We start from the raw sequence: 24,235 nt of genomic DNA, 5'->3' as shown, positions 1-24,235 counted from the left end.
CAGCCTGACATAGTCATCCTCACGGAATCATACCTTACAGATAATGTCCCAGACACCACCATCACCATCCCTAGGCATGTCATGTCCCACCAGCACAGTGGTATACAGTCGGGAGGCAGATGCCCTGGGGTCCTCAACATTGACTCTGGACCCCATGAAGTCTCATGGCATCGGGTCAAACTTGGGCAAGGAAACCTCCTGCTGATTACTACGTACCACCCTCCCTCAGCTGATGAATCAGCGCTCCTGTTGAACATCACTTGGAGGAAGCACTGAGGGTGGCAAGGGTGCAGAATGTACTCTGGGTGGGGGACTTCAATGTCCATCACTGAGAGTGGCTCGGTAGCGACACTGCTGGCCAAGTCCTAAAGGACATAGCTGCCAGACTAGGTCAGCAGCAGGTGGTGAGGGAACCAACAAGAGGGAAAAACACACTTGACCTCATCCTCACCAACCTGTCTGCTGCAGATACATCTGTCCATGACAGTATTGGTAGGAGTGACCACCACACAGTCGTTGTGGAGACAAAGTCCCGCCTTCACATTGAGAACACCCTCCATCGTGTTGTGTGGCACTGCCACCATGCTAAGTTTCGAACAGATCTAGCAACTCAAGTCTGTGCATCCATGAGGCACTGTGGGCCACAGCAGCAGCAGAATTGTACTCAATCACAATTTGCAACCTCATGGCCTGGCATATCCCCCACTCTACCATTACCATCAAGCCAGGGGATCAACCCTGGTTCAATGAAGAGTGCAGGAGGGCATGCCAGGAACAGCACCGAGCATACCTAAAAATGAGGTGTCAACCTGGTGAAGCTACAACACAGGACTACTTGTGTGCCAAACAGCATAAGCGCAAGTGATAGACAGAGCTAAGCGATCCCACAACCAGCGGATCAGATCTAAGCTCTGCAGTCCTGCCACACCCAGTCGTGAATAGTGGTGGATAATTAAACAACTCACTGGAGGAGGAGGCTCCACAAATATCCCCATCCACAATGATGGAGGAACCTAGCACAGCAGTGCAAAAGATAAGGCATTTGCAACAATCTTCAGCCAGAAGTGCCGAGTGGATGATCCATCTCGGCCTCCTCCAAAGGTGCCCAGCATCACAGATACCAGTCTTCAGCCAATTTGATTCACTCCATGTGATATCAAGTAACAGCTGAAGGCACTGGATACTGCAAAGGCTATGGGCCCTGACAATACTCCGGCAACAGTACTGAAGATTTGTGCTCCAGAACTTGCCACGCCCCTAGCCAAGCTGTTCCAGTGCAGCTACAACACTGACATCTACCCAGCTATGTGGAAAATTACCCAAGTATGTCCTATATACAAAAAGCAGGACAAATCCAACCCAGCCAACTACTGCCCCATCAGCCTACTGTCCATCATCAGTAAAGTGGATCAGAAGGGGTCATCAACAGTGCTATCAAGCAACACTTGCTCAGCAATAACCTGCTTACTGATGCCCAGTTTGGGTTCCACCAGGGTCACTCAGCTCCTGACCTCATTACAGCCTTGGTTCAAACATGGACAAAAGAGCTGAACTCCCGAGGTGAGGTGAAAATGACTGCCCTTGATATCAAGGCTGCATTTGACCGAGTGTGGCATCAAGGAGCCCTAGCAAAACTGGAGTCACGGGGCATCAAGGGAAAAACTCTCCGCTGGTTGGAGTCATCCCGAACACAAAGGAAGATGGTTGTGGTTGTTGGAGGTCAGTCATCTCAACTCCAGGACATCACTACAGGAGTTCCTCAGGGTAGTGTCCTCGGCCCAACTTCAGCTGCTTCATCAATGACCTTCTTTCCAACATAAGGTCAGAAGTGGGGATGTTCGCTGATGATTGCACAATGTTCAGCACCATTCACGACTCCTCAGATACTGAAGCAGTCCATGTCCAAATGCAGCAAGACCTGGACAATATCCAGGCTTATGCTGACAAGTGGCAAGTAACATTCATGCCACACAAGTGTCAGGCAATGACTGTCTCCAACAAGAGAGAATCCAACCATCGCCCCTTGATATTCAATGGCAATACCATCACCGAATCCCCCCCTATCAACATCCTGGGGGTTTACCATTGACCAGAAACTGAACTGGACCAGCCATATAAATACTGTGGCTACAAGAGCAGGTCAGAGGCTAGGAATCCTGCAATGAATAACTCGCCTCCTGACTCCCCAAAGCCTGTCCACCATCTACAAGGCACAAGTCAGGAATGTGATGGAATACTCCCCACTTGCCTGGGTGAGTGCAGCTCCTACAACACTGAAGAAGCTGGACACTGTCCAGGACAAAGCAGTCCACTTGATTGCCACCACACCAACAAACATTCACTCCCTCCACCACCGACGCACAGTAGCAGCAGTGTGTGTACCATCTACAAGATGTGCTGCAGGAATTCACCAAGGCTCCTGAGACAGCACCTTCCAAACCCACGACCACTACCACCTAGAAGGATAAGGGCAGCCAACAGATGGGAACATCACCACCTGGAAGTTCTCCTCCAAGTCACTCACCAGCCTGACTTGGAAATATATCACCGTTCCTTCACTGTCGCTGAATCAAAACCCTGGAAGTCCCTCCCTAACAGCACTGTAGGTGTACCTACACCACATGGACTGCAGCGATTCAAGAAGGCAGCTCACCACCATCTTCTCAAGGGTAATTAGGGATGGGCAATAAATGCTGGCCCAGCCAGCGAAGCCCACATCCCATGAATGAATTTTAAAAAACTTAAGATGTTTAAGAATGTTTAAGATAACATACTAAACTTGAATCTACCATAATAAACACTTTGAATATAGAAACACATACTGATTAAAAATAGTCATACTTACAACCCAATATAATTTCTTAAGGTTTTGAAGTGACTTTGTCTCAAATAGGGGATTCTAGAAAGGCCCAGGACTCTCCGTTGGTCTGCAAAGATAGCAGACTAATGCGTCCCTCAGCTGTGTGTCCTTTTTAATAGAATTTTGAGCAGAGACCAAAAAAGACTTTCATTGTTCTCTTTGTCTCTCAGAAAAATAAGCTTGAAAAACAATTTCTTATCAAAGTTAAGAGCCTTGTGAACTATTTGGGTGTCTAGAAAAACACCAAATGGATGGTATATTTCAAACATCAAAGTATCTCAAGGAATTCTGTTAGTAGCTGCTTTTCTGGCCATGATCCAAATACTTTGGCAAATACTAAGGCAGTGTTTTGTTTATACTGAGCAGCATTCTTAATTATTTGCTAATAAATATCTTAGATTGCTCATCAAATGTGTTAGTTCTGTTACAAGTCTATCCCCTTTTCAGCCATGACACGCTATACTCACATCAGTAATCAGCCTCAAATTTTCACCCAAAATGCATGTTTTACTTACCGGTGCTTTATAACTTGGTGCAGGGGGTCAAGCAGGCAAAACGGGATACGTTGTGAAGATGTGCAGGAGTTTAAGACACGTCCACGCAGAGCAGACTCTGTGTAGTGAGTGACAATGATGGCCACCACCCAGACCACACCAGTGATTCCCATTTAAACTCGATGTATAAGTCGACCTCTGTTTATGGAGGGATTTTTTGAGGTTTATAGTCGACTTATATGCTGCCATCTATGGTAGTTTCAAGAGAATAAAACAAACCAAAGGAAACAAATGCACACTTGACTCATTATTTCTTTGAGTAGCAAACATATTTTAGCTCCATTTTTAATGTCAACCTAGTTCTCCCACTTCAGCAATCTCCTTGTGTCCTAGCCGGAAAGAATGGCAGTCAAATATGTCCCATGCTTCTGCCAATGCCACTCAATCGCCAGTCATCAGGAAGGGGTGAGAGTTTGCCTGGGTTGGTCCTCCTTCTTATCTCTCCCTACATCTCTTAACCAGCTACCCAGCGGACACTTGGAACTTAGTGTGAGAGGAATATTGTGCAGAAACCCATATATTACAACAGAATAATAAAGCATTTGTAAAGTAATGTGGACATCTGGCAACACCCAAACTAAATATCTTAGATAGAGTAATAGAGAAATCTTATACTTGTAAATGCATATTAAGATAGACTTGCATTTGTGGGATCTTGCTGTGTACAAATTGGCTTCCATGTTTCTTTCATTACAGCAATGAGTAAATTTCAAAAGTGTGTCATTGTTTGTGACGTGCTTTGGATCCGGACGCCATGAAAGGCATGACATAAATGCAAGTCTTTAGATGTAAATTGACATTGAAAGACTAACTGTTGTATTAACTCATTGATAACTTGTTATCTGAATCTGTATTTTACAGCAATGTATTCCAGGGGTTTGCTGTATGTGTGTACCACATGTCCGCTATCCGAGAAGCATTCAATGGACCCTACGCACATAAAGAGGGGCCTGAATATCACTGGGCAGCTTATGAGGGCAAGGTGCCTTACCCAAGACCAGGCTGTGTACGTACATTTCACACTAAAGCAAATATTTTATGTACGAATAATATTTACCCATAAACATTTCATACATATGTCAATCTAAAGAGGTTAAAGTTTAACTGTTTGCTAATGTACTGTAATACCTGAACTAACAATAGAAGTGAATTAGGAAGCCACCATGTTGTGTCATGGAGTAGTAAGGCACAGGTCTGTGCATTTGACTCTCCATAATTGATTCCCAATCTGAGCTTTGGGAGGTACCAAGCAGAGGCCTTAAATGAGTGTGTACCAAGGGCTAGTCTCATATACCGTACAACAACTTATATAGCACCTCCAAGGAAATGAAACACCTTAAGGCACTTCATAGGAGCATTATAAAACAAAGTATGACCACTGAGCCACATAAGACAATATTAAGTCAGATGACCAAAAGTTTGGTCAAAGAGGCAGGTTTTAAGAAATGTCTTAAAGGAAGAAAGTGAGATAGAGAGGCAGAGAGGTGTAGGGACAATATTCAAGAATTTGGGGCCAAGGCAACTGAAGGCACAGGCACCAGTGGTGGAGTGATTAAAATCAGGAATGCTGAAGAGGCCAGAATTAGAGGATCACAGATGCCTTGGAGGGCTGTAGGAGATTACAAAGATAGCTAGGGGTCAGACCATGGCGAGATTTGAAAACAAGGAAGAGAATTTTATAATAAAGATGTCGTGGACCAGGATTGGTCAGCGAGCACAGAGGTAATAGGGGAATGGGACTTAGTGTGAGCTAAGACACTGCAGCAAACCCTTGTATGACCCCAAGTTTATGGAGGGTAGAATATGGGAATTCAGCCAGGAGTGTTTTGTAAGAGTCAAGTTTAGAGATAACAAAGGTATGAATGAGGGTTTCAGCAGCAGAGATGAGAGAGTGGCAAAGTTGGGTGATGTTACAGAGGTGGATGAAGGGGTGAAGACAGGCCAAGTTAGGAAGGTGGATGTAGACAGTCATAGTGATAGCACAAATATGAGGCCAGAAGCTCATCTTGGGATCAAATGTGATACCGAAGGTTGTGGACAGTCTGGCTTAATCTCAGACTGTTACCAGGGAGAGGGATGGAGCCAGTAGCTAAGGAATGGAATTCAGTGGGGACCAAAAACAATGACTGCAATCTTCCCAATAATTAATTAGAGGAAATTTCTGTTTGTCCAATACTGGATGTTGGATAAGCAGGGGATAGGTTCTCAAAATAACTGGGACTGGAGTCATTCATTGTTCTCTAAGCTGAAGTTTCTGTTTTAAAAATTCTTTCATGGGGTGTGGGCTTCGCTGGCTGGGCCAGCATTTATTCCCCATCCCGAGTTGCCCTTGAGTAGGTGGTGGTGAGTTACCTTCTTGAGCCACTGCAGTCCATGTGGTGTAGGTACACCCACAGTGCTGTTAGCAAGGGAGTTCCAGGATTTTGACCCAGCGACAGTGAAGGAATGGCCGATATATTTCCAAGTCAGGATGGTGAGTGACTTGAAGGAGAACTTGCAGGTGGTGGTGTTCCCATCTACTTGCTGCCCTTGTCCTTCTAGATGGTAGAGGTCACGGGTTTGGAAGGTGCTGCCGGTGATAGGAGATAATTGCCCTAAAACAGGGAGTCTGACAATCTGTGGAGGAAAAAAAATTGGCAAAAAATACACAAATCATTCATACCAGTGGTATATCCATTTAATCTTTGAGTAAAGTTGTTCCTGGTAATAGTAACCATTGCCCTGCATATCTTACACAATATGTTAGAGGTAATATTGCTTATTGTCATTTTCACCCAGATAGTGTCATACACTGATGACGTAAATGGGGAGGATTGATAGGCTATGCCGGTAACCATAGTAACAGTCCAATATCAGTGATCAAGGGGTGTACTATAGATAGCTCCATGAAATCACTGGATGACTCTGAAGGGAAATGCACTGTTGCCCAAAAGAACATTTTTCTCACTTTCCCATTGACACTTGCCTTCTTATTATTGAAACCATGCAAACATTTTCAAATATAACAGATTTAGAGTTCAGGGAGGAGAATTGCAAGTCCACATTGACAAAGGATTTGTATCATTACTCCCAAGAATTATTTGAGTAAAATCCTAAAATACGTAATACCCTAAATATGTGTCAAAGAGCTTCAGATAAAAATCACCTTATTGCTGTTAACTCTCTGCTGAAAACCATGACTGACCTGCACATTAAAATCTTCACATCAACTAATGTCCCCATACTTCACTTCTAAAATGTGCTAAATAAAAGCGTAAAGCCACAGTGAGCAGAAACCTGGGTTCATGGGTGTGCCGTTCATGTTTTCTCAACCCTGTTTTAATTACTTTGGTGGGAGATTGGGGCAAGGATTAATTTCTCAACATGTGTTGTGGAGTAGAAATTCCACACGGGAAATTGCACTGACCAGCATTCCTAGCAAAATTGTATACCTCTTCCAAAGGAAGTGTACAATTTTGCTGTTAATATTGGCCTGAGGAAATTGGAATGAACATGTAAAATCTCAGTGAAGTGACAGAGAAACTCCTTTCCTGTGGTCTCAGTTAATTCACTATTTCTCTGGTGGCAGAAGTATATTTTCTATAATACAAAGGATGCCTTTTTGGAAATTTATTGGAACCACGAGAGCGCTCTCTCCATAATAATCAGGTCCAAAGGCACAAGTGGTTCCAATGGACTGTTGTATGTTTCACTGAGTTACTTATCTACTGCTTTACGAGCATTAATACATTAACAGTAACTCGGTGAAATCCTCCTCAATCCTTTAAGATTTAGTAAATAGAGAGAGGTCGTCCTGTTTGCTCCTTCCCTCCTCACAGCTCCTGCCTTATGTCTAATCTTAAGACATACCCCAGGTGACACATTCACCAAGTACACATCTGGTCAGATCTCACTACATTACATGGGATCACCATTATCCCAGTTTGCACAATACTCCTGACAGTCGCTCATTTAAACACTTCAGCCTGTTAGTTCTGGCTGGCACTGAGCTTTAGAATCAGGGTTGAAGCAAAAGGATTGCCATCCAGGATGAGTAAGAGTGTCCACATATCCTAATGAGAGCCGCCCAAAGCAGATTTGCTCTCAATGGGAGATTTAACACAAGCCAGTTCTCCAGGTTACGGCTGGGATTGTTTCTCTCCAATCAGAGAACCTAATAACAGATTTGGTTTTAGTGTTTATCCAGAAAACACTTTATGTGGAAAGCAATTTCTCCAAAAAATATTAATTTGTCGTATGAAGTCAAAATTTATTCTAGTCAATGTTCCTGCAACTACATTGCAATGTATGGCCACCCCTTATCTACAGGTGACTTTTGTACATTCAATGTAACCTTTGCCTGAAAAAAAGGCCCAATGACAACTGCAGAACAGTTATCGATGTCGGACATTGCACTTACCAAGAAAGTTACCAGGGAAAACACGCTCCTCCTCCAGTGAGTTGTTTAATTGTCCACCACCATTCACAACAGGATGTGGCAGGACAGCAGAGCCTAAATCCGATCCTTTGGTTGTAGAATCACTGAGCCCTGTCTATCACTTGCTGCTTTCAATGTTAGGCATGCAAGTGTTGTAGCTTCACACCTCATTTTTAGGTATGCCTGGTGCTGCTCCTGGCATGCCCTCCTGCACTCTTCATTGAAAGAAGGTTGATCCCCTGGCTTGATGGTAATGGTAGAGTGGGGGATATGCTGGGCCATGAGGTTACAGATTATGTTCGAGTACAATTCTGCTACTGCTGATGCCCACAGTGACTCGTGGATGCCCAGTTTTGAGTTGCTAACTTTGTTCAAAATCTATCCCATTTATCACAGTCATAGTGCCACACAACACAATGGAAGGTATCCTCAATGTGAAGACGGGACTGTGCAGTGGTCACTCCTACCAATAATGTCATGGGCAGATGCATCTGCAGCAGGCAGGTTGGCAAGGATGAGGTCAAGTATATTTTTCCCTCTTGTTGGTTCCCTCACCACCTGCTGCTGACCCAGTCTAGCAGCTATGGCATTTAGGGCTCGGCCAGCTCGGTCAGTATTGTTGCTACCAAGCCACTCTTGGTGATGGACATTGAAGTCCCCTGCCCAGAGAACATTCTGCGCTCTTGCCACCCTCAGTGCTTCCTCCAAGTGGTGTTCAACATGGAGGGGCACTGATTCATCGGGAGAGCAGTACGTGATAATCAGTCGGAGGTGTCCTTGTTCATGGTTGACCCGATGCCATTAGGTTTCATGGGGTCCGGAGTCGATGTTGAGGACCCCCAGGGCAATCCCCTCCCGACTGTATACCACTGTGCTGCCACCTCTGCTGGGTCTGTCCTGCCGGTGGGACAGGACATACCCAGGGATGGTGATGGTGGAGCCTGGGATATTATCTGTAGGATATGATTCCATGATTATAACTATGTCAGGCTGTTGCTTGACTAGTCTGTGGGACAGCTCTCCCAATTTTGGCACAAGCCCCCAGATGTTAGAAGGGTGCACTTTGCAGGGTCGACAGGGCTGAGTTTGCCGTTGTCATTTCCAGGGCCCAGGTTGATGCTGGGTGCTACGTCCGGTTTCAGTCCTTATAGGCTTTGTAGTCGTTTGATACAACTGAGTGGCTTGCTCAAGCATTTCAGAGGGCAATTAAGAGTCAACCACATTGCTGAGGGTCTGGAGACACATGTAGGCCAGACCAGGTGAGGACGGCAGATTTCCTTCCCTAAAGGACATTAGTGAACCAGATGGGTTTCATGGTCATCATTGTACTTTTAATTCCAGATTTTTAATGAATTCAAATTCCAACATCTGCCGTGGTGGGATTTGAACCCTGGCCCCCAGAGCATTACCCTGGGCCTCTGGATGACTGGTCCAGTGACAATACCACTATGCCACCACAATTATAAATTTTCTGCTTTTAAGTGTATCACTATTGATCAGCGTTTCTATTCTATAATCAGGCATGTCCTTGACTCTGAAATTTCCATTTTTTGTTCAACACAAACATTACTTCTGCTTCTTCAAGCATAACTCTCTCTGCAGCAATACAGTGACAGGGTGTCACTCAATGCTAGATGTTGTTTTAATTCCCCTGCTCTCCCAGGGTTTTGACCTTCACTATCACTGTGGAAAGGTGTCAAGTGGAGGCCAGCCCTTCTCCCAGAAGATGTGGGGTGAAGCAGGATTGAATTATCACAAGTTGCTATGTGTTCAAGGTGTTTTTATATTGCACAACACCTATGTTTACTACTTCTGGCTCCGACATCTGAGTTTCACACAAGCCAGCTCCTACTCTCAAATAAACTTGTTGAGATTTGTTGTGTTTAATGGTCAGCAAGAGCAGGTAAAAATGAATCTTCCAGGCCTTAACGAGTCCTGACAAGTGCAGCTTCTCAAAACTCACACAATATAAATGCAGGGTTAGGGGAAATTGAGAAGTAACATTGACGAAGACCTGCCTATAGTAACCTTCACACTGAACAAGGCTTAATTATAAAAGAAAAACATTACAGGACCTGTGCTGTGAATGATCTGAAGCTGTTTAAAGTACCTCCCTGAAGCCTATCATTTCATGGTGATTATGCATCTCAAAAGCATTATATTTTGTGTTCTGGAATGGAGAGAATATGGTTAAATAAGCTCGCATTTCATGTGTGGGATCAGGCCCAGACTGGCAAGAGTGATAGCCTCTCTTTGGATGGCTGTTTAAACATCAAAATGAAGTGTTTGGGCATCGCAATGAAATTCCCAGCAGATGTAAGCATTTGAAACAAACAAATTTATTTCCGTTAATTGTAACTATTGTACGAAAAAGGATGTATAGGATAGAGCATGTGAATAATGAGAATGTTCTGTTAATGTGCACTGACACTATTCTGAAGCTGGGAATTTAGACACATTAGTTAGTGCAATGAGACCCTGCCTTGCATTTGGTCCATCATGTCCCTATTCCAGGAATGTTGGGAGTGGGCTGTCAGTGAAAATGTTACCTTCTGCAGAACTATTAACACCCTTTGCACTGAGGAGATAAATTGCATTATCCCCTCTAATAAATCCTGTTGTCACTTAGTCCTAGTTCAATTTATTGGTTCCTGCCCTCCTTCCGCAGGCCCGGATTTGAGGTGATACAGTTTGACGATCAGTAGGTACCCTCCAGCCCCTCAGCTAAGTGACCATCCTTCATTTATACCTCACTTCACCCCCAAAATTTACCAACCCTTTTTTCAGTTATGACTGAACCCAAGCATCAAAAGACTGCTTACCACAGGATGCCATCACTACATGGCCACAACTTGCAAGGCTTTCTGTGTGGATCATTGTGTAGAAATCAGATGCAAAAACTCAAAGCCAGTTTGTTTACACCCTTTTTAAACCAGAGAGACTGACTGCAGTGCTGTAACTGCTCACATGGTTTGGGTATGCTAACTCGCCAGGCAGTGAGAATGAGGTAGGCTTGGGCTGTTTACCCTAGAGCAGAGAAGGCTGAGGGGGGAACCTGATAGAGGTATAGAAAATTATGAGGGGCTTGGATAGGGTGGATAGGAAGAAACATTTCCCCTTAGCAGAGGTGTCAAAAACCAGGGAGCATAGATTTAAGGTAAGGGGCAGGAGGTTTAGAGGCGATTTGAGGAATAATCTTTTCACCCAGAGGGTGGTTGGAACCTGGAACTCACTGCCTAAGGGGGTGGTAGAGGCAGAAACCCTCACAATATTTAACAAGTATTTAGATGAGCACTTGAAATGCCATAGCATACAGGGCTACGGGCCAAGTGCTGGAAAATGGGATGAGAATAGATAAGTGCTTGATGGCTAGCACAGACCTGATGGGCTGAAGGGCCTGTTTCCATGCTGTACAGCTCTGAGATCTGGGACCTTTTGCTCTTAGATCTCAGCATCTACCTACTTAGTATTTGCCCAGTGAACCATTAGGAGCCCTACAGTTTCAATTCTAAGCTCACCACAACAGCATAAAGTGTTTGATTCTGAAATAGCAGCATTGACTAATGGGCCCATTTTAAAAAAGACAGTGCATCTCTCATAATGACATTCCATGGCGCGACTTGAATGTCTACTGCATTATAATACATAACTGGAACGCGTTGTTTTGTTTTGAAGCAGTTTATCAGTCAAACCTTGTGTTACTTCAATCAAATTTGATTCTTCATCTGTACATTCTAGTTGGACATATGTCAAGAAAACAAGAAACTGTAATATTTTTCTTCTGTTAATAACCCTGTCATATTTCCTATGAGCAGGATCTGCCCCCCCCGTCAGGGGGGGTTGTGCAGGAGCGGGCGGGCGGGTTCCCAATTGGTGCCCCCAATTGGGGGCGTGCCGCCATTTTACGTGGGCGGGCCAATTAAGGCCCACCCAGCGTGACATCCACCAGGGAGTGCTATGCGCTCCCTGTTCGGCTGGTTGGGGGGGGGGGGGGGGTGGGGGGGAGGATTCCCCGTGTCAGGGAATCTCTTTCTCTTTCACGCGTGCACACTAAGGAGAGCAGGGATCTCCCTGAGGCTAAGCGCTGCCTCAGGGAGATCAGCTCAGGTTTGAAAATTTCAATAAAGAAGGGAAAACAAGTGACTGACATGTCCACTCATGTGCCCCTGTCACATGAGCTTGGACATGTCAATTTCTTTTATATAAACATTTTATAAAAAAATTTAATACCCTCATGAAACCTCATCCCGCCCGTGGATGAGGTTTCATGTTTTTTCAGAAGCCCACCAGGGCTCCCGGCCTGCCCGCTAACCTTAAGGCTTGATGGGCAGGTCCATTAACCATGTTAATTACTTTTTTAATGGCCTTAATAGACCTTTGAGTGTTCGGGCTGCGCGCCCGCCAAACTGAATATCTAAATGACACAGAGTGACGTCGGGACACACACCCTTCGTATCCCCGCGTCATTTTACATGTCAGCGAGCGGGCCCCACCCCTCGCTTGCTGAACAGAAGATTATGCCCTGTGTACTGGGAGACAGGATTTTGGGAGTTTGTAACCGTGGTAATTGGAGTAAGAGCCAGAGCGACTGCAAGAGTCTAAACAGTAAGAAGTGGTTTTTATATGTTAATGAACCAAGAGGAACTTCAATCAGAGTTTTAAAACAATAGCATTTGAATTGAGTTGTTTTAGTTCAAAGGGGGTATTATGACACAGCTGATGGTAAAAGCTGAGTTGCTCAAATCCCAGAGGGAATCTTGAAACCACTGTCATGATCCATTTTTGCAATTTGTATGTTTCGAGATGCAGGCTTTGAATTCAGTAGTAATAAGACCACCGAGCCTCAAGAGGTTTTTTATAAAACTAAATTAAACATTTATTAATACAAGAAAAATACAAGCACATACATATGTTTACAAAATTACTACGATAATAACTACAAAAATCCCCTAATTAATCTGACACTCAGTTACACCCTCGTTAAGGCAACAGTAAAATTCATAGATTTAAAGAGACACCTGGCAGAGCACACCCTGGACAGTCGCATTCAAAATGAGTTCCTTTCAGGTGCAAACCTGACCCGCTCGAGCATGAAATGACGTGCGTTGATGTCAGGCGAGTATCCCGATGTCAATGCGCTTTCCCACGATATTTCACTTGCTGGGCACACACGGGAGACAGAGCCACATCTACCATTAATTAAGAGGCCAGTTAAAGCCCTTGACACCCAATTGTCAGCGATTTAACATTGCCCATGTGATTTCTCACCTGAGTTTTGGAGATAGTTTGCTGCTGGTTGCTTATTTGAACTGGACAGCTTCATCTCTGTTCTGAGCTTCATTTTGAGCATTTCCAGGCTTCATTTCAGGACTCATTGGTGTCTTCCAGGCCCCTGGAGGATTCAGACCATGTGGACCCTTCCAGGTATCAGACAGCCTTCCCTTACCCTGGTAATGGGGATTGTGCCACCTCCTCTGAGGAGGAAGAGAGGGGCAGAAGGAAGAGGAGGCCAGGTGTCCCTATGCAGCTTCCAGAGGGAGGACCTGTGGGAGGAGAGGCGCAGGCACAAGGGGCGCAGGGCCAGCAGGAAGTTCAAGGCAGAAGGGGCTGCAGAAGACGTCACTATCCTGCTGCCAGGGTTTACAGGCAGCGATGCAGCTACCTCAATATGTCCGAGGTGTAATGCCAAATAAGGCTCTGCCTCTCAAGGGAAGCCATGACCTCCATTTGTCAGATGATTGGGCCTGAGATCAGCTCCGACTGTGTGGGTGGACACCCCATGCCAGTGGCTCTGAATGTCACAATGGCCTCAACTCCTATGCCTCCGGCTCTTTCCGGGGCTCAGTAGGGGATCTTTGTGGAGTGTCCCAATCAGCTGTCCACAGTTGCGTCAAATTGGTGACAGAAGCTCTGTTCAGGCAGGTTCTGGCCTTTATCCTTTATCATACGGACAAGGCCAGTCAGGCCCAGCGAGCCAGAGGCTTCGCGGCCATTGCTGGCTTCCCCTGTGTCCAGGGTGCTATAGACTGTACACATGTGGCCATCAAGGCGCCAGCAGGTGAGCCCGGTGCCTTCGTCAACAGGAAGGGCTTCCACTCCATGAACGTGCAGATAGGTGTGATCACAGGATGCTGATTCTACAAGTCTGTGCAAGGTACCCAGGCAGCTCCCACGACGCTTATATCCTGAGACACTCCCAGGTGCCGGGGCTCTTCACTGCTCCAGCTCGACTGGATGGATGGCTGCTGGGTAACAAGGGCTATCCCCTCAGAAGGTGGCTCATGACACCTCTCCGTCATTCAAGAACAGAGACCGAGCAGCGGTACAATAGGAGCCAGGGCACCACAAGGGCTGTGGTAGAGAGAACCATAGGTCTTTTCAAGATACACTTTGTTACCTAGACCATTTGGGGGGAGCACTACAATACCCCCCAGATCGTGTGTCACTGATAGTGGTTGCATGCTGCGCTCTCCACAATCTGGCGCTGGCAATAGGGGAGCCACTGGAGGAAGAAGATGTTGACGCAGCTGCACAGGCCACAGAGGATGAGTCCAGTAGTGAGACCGAGGATGAGCACGGTGAGGAGAACGCTGAGGGCATGGAGGCAGACCTGGATAACCTCCAGGGAGGCAGGGACGCCAGGGACGCATTGATCCAATGCTCCTTCAGCTAGGATTGCAAATAAGAACCACCACCTCATGCCAGAGCTGCTGTCTCCATTCTAGATCCCAGAGAGGAGAATTTCATTGGCCACCAAGATAGACTCAGTGCCTGTGCAATAAAGTTTCAAGAGACACACGTCCAGAATTAAATACTTACCCTACCCTGCACCTACAGAACAAATGAAGCATTCTCAAGCCAATAACACAAAATCAAATGTCAGTTAATGTTGGAACTCACAGGTTCATGAACTGAACAGTAGCCGATGTTGGTAATCACACCTTTAAAAAATGGAAGGCAAAATGGGGGAACAAAAGATCACCCGTGACCAGTCCCTCTTGTGCTTAAAGTGCTTTAAAATTACATTTGCGAGTGCTACATCTAGGCGTTCACCCCTCACTGCCACTGGTATTGGAGACAGCCAGCTAACTCTGCTGTCTTGTTGGCCTTGATGACCTTGACGGGCGTCCTCTGGCCCATAGAGCCTGTGCTGGCCCCGCCTGGGAGGGAGTGGCCAGTGCCATGGCTGGCATCTCCCCAGTCACCGCAGCCTCATCAGATGCCACGGTCACTGGCAGAGGGGCGGAGGAGCTGCTGTCGTCATCCGGAGCACCCTGAGAGGTGCCCGCAGAAACGACAGGCAGCTCATGCGCCAATGTGAGGTCACATTGGACCTCCCTGGTTACCACTGATGGACGGGCACCTAGCTGGGATACTGGGTGCCCAATCCATCTCCCACACTGACACTGACCAGCTGAGGTCATTGCCTGTGTGTAGCTTTGCAGGTCCGAGCGCAACCCGAGGGGCCCCTGATTCTGTCCCTGGAGTAGCCTCTACATGAGAGTCAGCACTGTCTCCATAGAGGAGGCAGTGCGGTCGGCCATGAGGGTCAACGCAGTGTTCATGCTCCGCAGGGACTCCTCCGAAATGGAGACCATGGTACGCAGACCCTCATGGATCTCCGCCAGATCCTCCTGCACACCACCGTTGGGCGTCCATCATCTGCTGCCTAATGGACGACTCCAAAGGCTCATCATCAGCCTTTGACTGAGCATTATCCTGGTCATCGGCAGTACTCCGACTACCAGCAACCTGGGCACTCTCTGCCTCTGCCTGCACCTCAAGTGAGTGTGAAGTGCCCTCACCATTGTGCACTGAGATACTGGATGGCAATCTAATGCCCACTGAGGTGCTGGTATCTGCGCTGGTGCCTGCTTGAGAGAGAGGGTGTGATGCAGGTGCATGGGGAGCATGGTGGTCCTCCGGGGTCAAGGGTGAGCCTCAGGGTCCTGGGTGTGAACGACTGCTGGTGAACCTAAAAGGGAGAAGAATGTTATGACACAGCAGTTGGTAAAGGCTGAGTTATTTAAAATCCCAGAGGGAAACTTTAAACAACTGTCATAACCTATATTTTCAATTGGTATGTTTGAGATACAACTCTGAATTCAGAAATGAAACCACCAAGTCTCCAGAAATTTTTTATATAAATTAAATTAAACATTTATTAATTTTACAAGGGATTAAATACATACACATGTCTACAAATTGCTACCATAATAACTTGTAAACAAATCCCCAAATTAATCACTCCCAGGCAAATCTTCACCAAGTCAACAATAACCCATAGACTAAAACAGACACCAGGCAAAGCACATTTTATCTTCCAAATTCAAAATGAGGTTCCTTTCAATTTGGTTCCTTCACACAGTTGTAGGCTTACAGGCTACATGCCTCTGACTCACACACAAAACTCTTCTGTATATACGTAGCCTTCTCTTTGAATGTAAATTCTCATTGTATCACCAGGTCCTTTGAACTCCACCTCTTCTAACAATAAAACCCCTTTCAAAGTACCAATTTTATTAGTTATATAAACATCTTGCTTGGTCTCTCCTAGCTTGGTTCAGGATTTCACCCCCAGTCTTTGAATGGTTTATTCAACAAAATATAAATGTACCCTCTACCTTATGGTTTAACATCTCAAAACCACTATACATCAAAGCACCCAGACTGGCTTGAATCCAGCTAAGACACACACACACACTCACATCCCCAGACACAGACCCTGCTACAAGTCTAATTTAAATAATTTCCAATACCATTACATACATCAATATCTTCATGACAAAGAAGAACATGTCATTAATTAAAGTCATCACACTGCCACTGTACATGCCAGGCACCCTGGTCAGACAATGGAAAACTGCATCATGGTGCCCTCATCTTTCAATGATCAATGGGGGCTCCATGGTCAAGGCTCACATCAATGAAGAGAGTGCACTATAATAGTTGCACAAGCCAAGATTCTCACCTCAGTGCACTGCACTCTTACCTTTGTCTGACACCCCGACCTCACTGAGGCCAGTTGACTGAGGTGCGTGGGGCCTCTCAGGCTCCAAGGCTTCCTTCTCCTAGCAGGAGAGGATGAGGAGGTGTGGGCGTCCCCTGCCAGTCCGCGACCTCTCAATATACTTATGGGATGTCTTCTCCTGAAAGGACAGAGGAGCATTCATTAGTCCACTCTCTACCTGCAGCGCCATTGCAGCCTGGCCAACCCCACCTGAGGAGCACCTTGCAGGGCACATCTGGGTCATGGCCTTCGAGCCACAAGGCACTCAGTCCAAGCAGCCAGGGCTCACCCCCTCGGCCCGCTCCGGTGTCATTGACAGTTGGCAGTCAGATTCTTGCAACCTTGAGCTCCACGAGGAGGACAGCCAGCCCTTAACGCTTCTCCACACTGACCCATGCCAACATGGCACTCACCCTCCCTGAATGCAGCAGGTCATTGAAGCACTTCTGGCACTGGAGCCAGGTGCACTGCACCATATCGTGGCTGCTCACTTGGGCTAACACCTCCTCCCGTGCCCGCTTGGTGTGGTGCAGTGGCCTCCTCCTCTCCTCTCTGGGGACAAGGGTGTCCCTTCTGGCAGCCACCTCCTCCAGGAGGGCAGGGAGGCACCAGTCGGAGAAACGAGGGGCTGACTGCCGCGCTGACCTCACTTCCTGCATGGGTTCTCCTTCCTGGGTCACAGCCATGTCACTGCTGCCTCCCTGGGGTTGCCTGAACCACCATTGAATCAGCCTCCAGGTCGCCATTGGCAGACATCAGGCCCCCGGCACCCGCTGCCCCTTCTCGGAGGCTCTCCAGCCAACTTTCACGCTGGGCGGGCGTTAATTGTCCTGCTGGTGTGAAATCGCCTTCTGGCATCAATCACGGGCAGCAATCTCCACCCCCCCACCAAGCCCACCTCACAAGGGCAAAGTTCTGCCCATACACACATAAAGACACAGACACCACTAACCTCGAGTTTAAAAAATAATTTCCAATAACAATATGGATATCAATGTCTTCATGACAGGGGGATGTATGCAGATTATAAAAAGGTGTAAGTAAATAAGGTAAAGATAGAGTAAGTTTACTTTTTTAAAAACCTAACAGCTAAATTAAAGAAAAGTCTAATCAACTCTGGGAAGGAAGCATTTCTGAAGAGATTGGTTGAAACAATAGAGAGATCAAAGGGAAGGAACGCATTTAAGGAAATACTGAAGATTATGTGAGAGGAGTAGCTGTTTAGATCTTCCCGAAGACAGTGTGAACAAGGCAGACTGGAAGAGCCAGTTACTGTCAGCTTCAGAGGACTCTCCAAGGAAAAAGGCGCAAAGCGGTAAAAATGACCAGAATTCTATAGATTTTGAAATCCATAAGGATAGTTGCTGAACAGAGAAGGGGAAAGTTAGCTCTGAGGGTAGTTAAGAACCTATGGAGTTATAAGTAATATTTATTGTGCGAAGTTATTCTTGCGTATAAGTATTATTGTGTTTTTTTCTCTATTTTCTTTTAATAAACGTTTAATCTATTATAAAATCATCACAAGTAGTTGGGCAAATAATTTCCTGATTTCAGAACCTCTCCTCACACTATTGCAAAAACTGTTTTGGCAGCTGTTTCAAGTTTCCCCCTCGGATTTGGGCAGCTCAGCTCAACTCAACCTCAGAAACAGGAACAGGAGTAGACCCCTCGAGCCTGCTCCACAATTCAATAGGATCATGGTTGACCTTCTTGTATTTCGATTTCCACATTCCCATCTAACCCCGATAATCTATGATTCCCTTGCCTAACAAGAATCTATCTACCTCTGCCTTAAAAATATGCAATGACCCGCCCCCACCACCTTCTGAGGCAGAGAATTCCAAAGTCACACAACCCTCTGAGAGAAAAGAGAAAATATTTCTCCTTATCTCTGTTCTAAAAGGGCGACCCCTAATTTTAAAACACTGCCCCCTAGTTCTGGACTCACTCACAAGAGGAAACATCCTTTTGACATCCACCTTGTCAAGGCCGTTCAGGATCTTGTATACTTCAATCAAATCACCCCTCACTCTTCTAAACTCCAGTGGAAACAAGCCCAGTCTGTCCAATCTTTCCTCATAAGACAACCCACTCATTCCAGGTATCAATCTAGTAAACCTCCTCGGAACCGTCTCCAATGCATTTACGTTCTTCCTTAAATAAGGCGACCAAAACTGCACACAATATTCGAGGTGAGGTCTCACCAATGCCCTGTATAACTGAAGCATAACATCCTTACGTTTATGTTCAATTCCTCTCATAATAAAGGATTGCATTCCATTCGCCTTCTTAATTACTTGCTGTACCTGCATACTAACTTTTTGTGACTCATGTACTAGAACACCTTGATCCCTCTGCACCTCAGAGTTATGCAGCTGTTTTCTATTTAAGTAATACTCTGCTTTTTTGTTCTTCCTGCCAAAGGGAACAACTTCACATTTTCCCACATTAAACTCCATTTGCCAGATCTTTGCCCAGTCACTCAACCTATCTCTATCCATCTGCAGCCTCCTCATGTCCTCTTCACAACATACATTCCTACCTATCTTTGTGTCATCTGTAAATTTATCTACCAAGCCTTCACTCAGAAGACCCCAGAACAAAGCCCTGTAGGTCCCCACTCGTCATATCCTGCCAATTAGAAACAAGCCCATTTATACATACTCTCTGCTTTCTGCCAGCCAGCCAATCTTCTATCCATGCTAATATGTTACCCACTACACCACACACCTTTATTTTCCATAATAACCTTTGATGTGGCACCTTATCAAATGACTTTGGGAAATCCAAGTACAGTACATCTACAGGCTTCCCTTTATCCACAGCATATGTTACTCCTTCCAAAAAACTCCAATAAATTGGTTAAACATGATTTTCCTTTCACAAAACCATGCTGACTCTTCCCAATTGCCTTGAGCTCTTCTAAGTGCTCAGCTATAACCTCCTTAATTCTAATAATTTCCGCCTGACAGATGTCAGGCTAACTAGCCTATAATTTCCTGTTTTCTGCCTCCCTCCCTTCTTGAATAGAGAGATTATATTTGTTACTTTCCAATCTGATGGAATCTTTCTATAATCTAGTGAATTTTGGAAAATTAACACCAGTGCATCAACTACCTTTTAGCTGTGCCATAACACATGATTTGTGCTAAAATGACAAAAAGTTGAGTATTGGGTTGATTTCATGAGACGCTGTTGTACAAAGAAGCTGGAATTTCAAGTCCATATAGCAATATTCACCAGGTCTTCTTGGACAGCACCTTCCAAACCCACGACCACTGCCATCTAGAAGGACAAGGGCAGCACCTGGAAGTTCCCCTCCAAGTCACTCACCATCCTGACTTGGAAATATATCGCCGTTCCTTCACTGTCGCTGAGTCAAAATCCTGGAACTCCCTTCCTAACAGCACTGTGGGTGTACCTACACCACATGGACTGCAGCGGTTCAAGAAGGCAGCTCACCACCACCTTCTCAAGGGCAAGTAGGGATGGTCAATAAATGCTGGCCCAGCCAGCGAAGCCAAGTAAATGAATTTTAAAAAATGATAATTATTTCTAACTTGAGACAATAACTGAAAACTATTTTGTTCTCTGTTGCAGTGTGCCAGTCAGATTAATGCACCTCCTGGAATTAAATATCGCTCCACAAAGGATTACCCAGATGATGTCCTTCGTTTTGTGCGCAGTCATCCCATTATGTACCAACCAGTCCATCCTATACGCAAGAGGCCTGTGTTGTTGAGAACAGATGGGAAACACAACTTGAAGCAGATTGTAGTTGACCGTGTTGATGCTGAAGATGGTGAATATGATGTCCTGTTCATCGGCACAGGTAAAACAGAATTTCAAGAAAATGCTGTAGAAATTATGATGAATTAGGGTGGAAGGTTGGGAAAAGGTTCCTCTTTCCATTGTTCAGAACAGGGCCCAACTGCAGACTAGATATCTATGAAGTGAAAATCTTGCTGTGATAATAAGATTTAATGCTTCTCCAAAGGCTGAAATACCAATTTTGTAATCACAAATTGACATCAAATGACGTAGTTTTCTCATTAATTCAGTTCCTTTGTAATTATAAAGTGGAAAATTCAGGCCAATTGGAATAAACAAAATTTGCCATTTTATTAGGTTTCATTTATTCCAAATTTCAATTGAATATTCTCGCTAACTGCCAATTGTTACCGAGACCCAGGATACGGTTGCGTGTGATCAATGGATTGTTGTGACTCAGCATATGATGTGTACCAGGCAGATCAAATCCAGGAGAGAAACTTGATTTCGCTCTCACAATTGTTTTTCAATTTGTATTTATTTCGAGATGCGTGCCCTGAATTCAGAAGTAATAAGTCCAAGACTTCAAAGATTTTTTAGAAAACTAAATTAAACATTTATTAACAAAAGAAAAGATTTCAAGCACATACTTAGGTCTACACATTACTATTATAATAACTCCTAAAACCTCTAATTAATCTGCCTTCCAGTTACACCTCTGTTAAGGCAACAGTTAAAAAAATATATATTTTAAACAGATCCAGGCAAGTCAACGCAATACCCTGGACAGTAGAATTCAAAGTGGCTTTTCCCAGCTTCGGTTTCTGTAGACAGCAGTTTAATGCACAATTACTGGAGGCTTCCCACACTTCTGTTAGATCTTATAAAGCCTTCCCTAACACACAGCCTCATTCTCCTTTATACATGTTTCTCCCTTTTAATGTAAATTCCATTGTTCTCATATGTCTTTGGAATTTAACCTTTCTCATAATATAAATCTTTTCATGGTGCTAATATTATCAGTAATCTTTAGGAAAAATAAACACACTGCTTGGCCTGGCTTCTCTGGCTAGGTGTAAACATCCTGCCATCTCTTTGAAATTCAAACTGCCCTGATTTATCTAAAAATGCAAATTCTCCTAGTTTTACATTCTAAGGCTTCAGCCATGTTTACATATTTAGCATTTCAAACCGAGCTTCTTTTGATGAGTCAAAGCCTCCAGACCAACTGCCTCCAATTCAATTAAATCCCACACACAGAGAGAAACTACCCAAACCCCACTATTAACCTGCTTTTACAAAGCATCACGATAATATGATTAGAATTAGTACACTTTTTGTGACAGAACGAAACAGATGGGAAGCCAGCTGATATTGAAGTTGGTTAGCTGGAGAATGGGGATGGCTGGAACTCCCAGAGGGAACCATGCACAAGATGACAGTGGATCCAGGAGAAGCAGGTCCTGCTCCTGGAACCAGCAAATATACAAATTATAAAGAAACGTTGGCAGATTTCTGAGCAGTTTCTGACATTCTCTTTAAGGACTATTGGTTAGGCCAGAATTAGGTCCTCAAATGAATGGAGAATTAGCAGTTCTCATCATGGAGACCTAATTGGATATTACAAACAGCCTCCAACCTGAGCTGGCTGAGAGGAGCCTAACCAGAATGAGAAAGTTCAGGTCAGGAGAATAACCAGATCAGAAAGTGACCCTCTGCCACTTTCAAGCTCTCAAGCTGAGTAAATACTTCCGGAATGTATTAAAACTGGAATATTAGAATTTAACTGGCAGAAAAATGCTTTGAAATTACTTTTTAGAATGTTTAACGGAAGCCCTTTTTCCTTTGCACAGATGCAGGAATAGTGTTAAAAATTATTATAATTTACAATCGAGAAACTGAAACAATGGAGGAAGTAGTGTTAGAGGAGCTGCAAGTATTTAAGGTGAGAATGTACACATTGTATTTTCTCTGTTGACGCTGTATTTTGCCTTTCTACATGTGGCGCTGGAATACGATTAGACAGCGAGTAAATGGGATATTTGTTTCAATTTCAGGTGCCAACGCCAGTTATCACCATGGAGCTTTCTGTTAAACGGGTAAGAGATATACAAATGTAGTGGAATGAAAGAAAAAGTAAGCTTAATAAGCAAGAATGGATTATTCAAGGAACTAAAAATCCACATTGTGGTAACAATTTACAATAAGTGCTTTTCCACAATGCTTAAACACATGGCAATAGAAATAATGACCTTATAAATTCAGATGTCTCTTCAAAAATGGAGGACTGTGAGGGTAAAGATTATTGAGATCGCACTGTTAGGCAAAGGGTGAATTTCATCAGATCTCAGCAACTGACAGAATAGGCAAGCATCATGGCAACCAATAAACTGTCCCCTGGGATGAGGCTAATAGAAGAGGGAGGGCAGATTCCCTTCGGGCCTCAGGCTTGTTTTTAACCGAGCTAGAATATACTCTCATTGAGTAGAAGCACAAAGGGCTGGAAATTCACAGCAAATTATTCAGATCTCTCAAACAAAAACTGGCAGAAATGATTCAGCCCGTGCCTCTGCGAAGCAACTCACAAAAATAAATTACTTTTTCTCCATATTTCAATTTGCTGATATAATGGTTGCGTTATTGTCAACCGTCTGTGGCTGTGGTTTCAGATTTCTGAATTTACAAATGTTTTAAGTAGTTTTTGAGTCAGTTTGTCTCTGTCCATACTTGCTGTACACAGCACTGTCTGTGTGTCTGTACTTGCTGCAGACAGCACTGTCTGTGTGTCTGTACTTGCTGCAGACAGCACTGTCTGTGTGTCTGTACTTGCTGCAGACAGCACTGTCTGTGTGTCTGTACTTGCTGCAGACAGCACTGTCTGTGTGTCTGTACTTGCTGCAGACAGCACTGTCTGTGTGTCTGTACTTGCTGCAGATAGCACTGTCTGTGTGTCTGTACTTGCTGCAGACAGCACTGTCTGTGTGTCTGTATTTGCTGTACACAGCACTGTCTGTGTGTCTGTACTTGCTGCAGACAGCACTGTCTGTGTGTCTGTACTTGCTGCAGACAGCACTGTCTGTGTGTCTGTACTTGCTGCAGATAGCACTGTCTGTGTGTCTGTACTTGCTGCAGACAGCACTGTCTGTGTGTCTGTATTTGCTGTACACAGCACTGTCTGTGTGTCTGTACTTGCTGTACACAGCACTGTCTGTGTGTCTGTACTTGCTGTACACAGCACTGTCTGTGTGTCTGTACTTGCTGTACACAGCACTGTCTGTGTGTCTGTACTTGCTGCAGACAGCACTGTCTGTGTGTCTGTACTTGCTGCAGACAGCACTGTCTGTGTGTCTGTACTTGCTGCAGACAGCACTGTCTGTGTGTCTGTATTTGCTGTACACAGCACTGTCTGTGTGTCTGTACTTGCTGTACACAGCACTGTCTGTGTGTCTGTACTTGCTGCAGACAGCACTGTCTGTGTGTCTGTACTTGCTGTACACAGCACTGTCTGTGTGTCTGTACTTGCTGCAGACAGCACTGTCTGTGTGTCTGTACTTGCTGTACACAGCACTGTCTGTGTGTCTGTACTTGCTGTACACAGCACTGTCTGTGTGTCTGTACTTGCT

General features: G+C 44.9%; 1 protein-coding gene across 1 annotated transcript in view; it reads left to right on the top strand.

Annotated features, from left to right (window-relative positions):
- Positions 1 to 24,235, top strand: part of LOC144687260 (semaphorin-3E-like) — a 307,033-nt gene that overhangs the window by 243,355 nt on the left and 39,443 nt on the right. Inside the window, exons 10-13 of the mRNA XM_078553107.1 lie at positions 4,276 to 4,420; positions 20,442 to 20,673; positions 22,466 to 22,557; positions 22,670 to 22,728. Coding sequence (XP_078409233.1) covers positions 4,276 to 4,420; positions 20,442 to 20,673; positions 22,466 to 22,557; positions 22,670 to 22,728 — 528 coding nt within the window. The remainder of the gene's footprint in view (positions 1 to 4,275; positions 4,421 to 20,441; positions 20,674 to 22,465; positions 22,558 to 22,669; positions 22,729 to 24,235) is intronic.

This window comes from Cetorhinus maximus, chromosome 12, assembly GCF_964194155.1.
Source record: "Cetorhinus maximus chromosome 12, sCetMax3.hap1.1, whole genome shotgun sequence".
In the NCBI taxonomy this organism is placed as follows: domain Eukaryota; kingdom Metazoa; phylum Chordata; class Chondrichthyes; order Lamniformes; family Cetorhinidae; genus Cetorhinus; species Cetorhinus maximus.
Note: the sequence above shows the minus strand (reverse complement) of the source record. Positions and strands in the feature narration are given on the sequence as shown.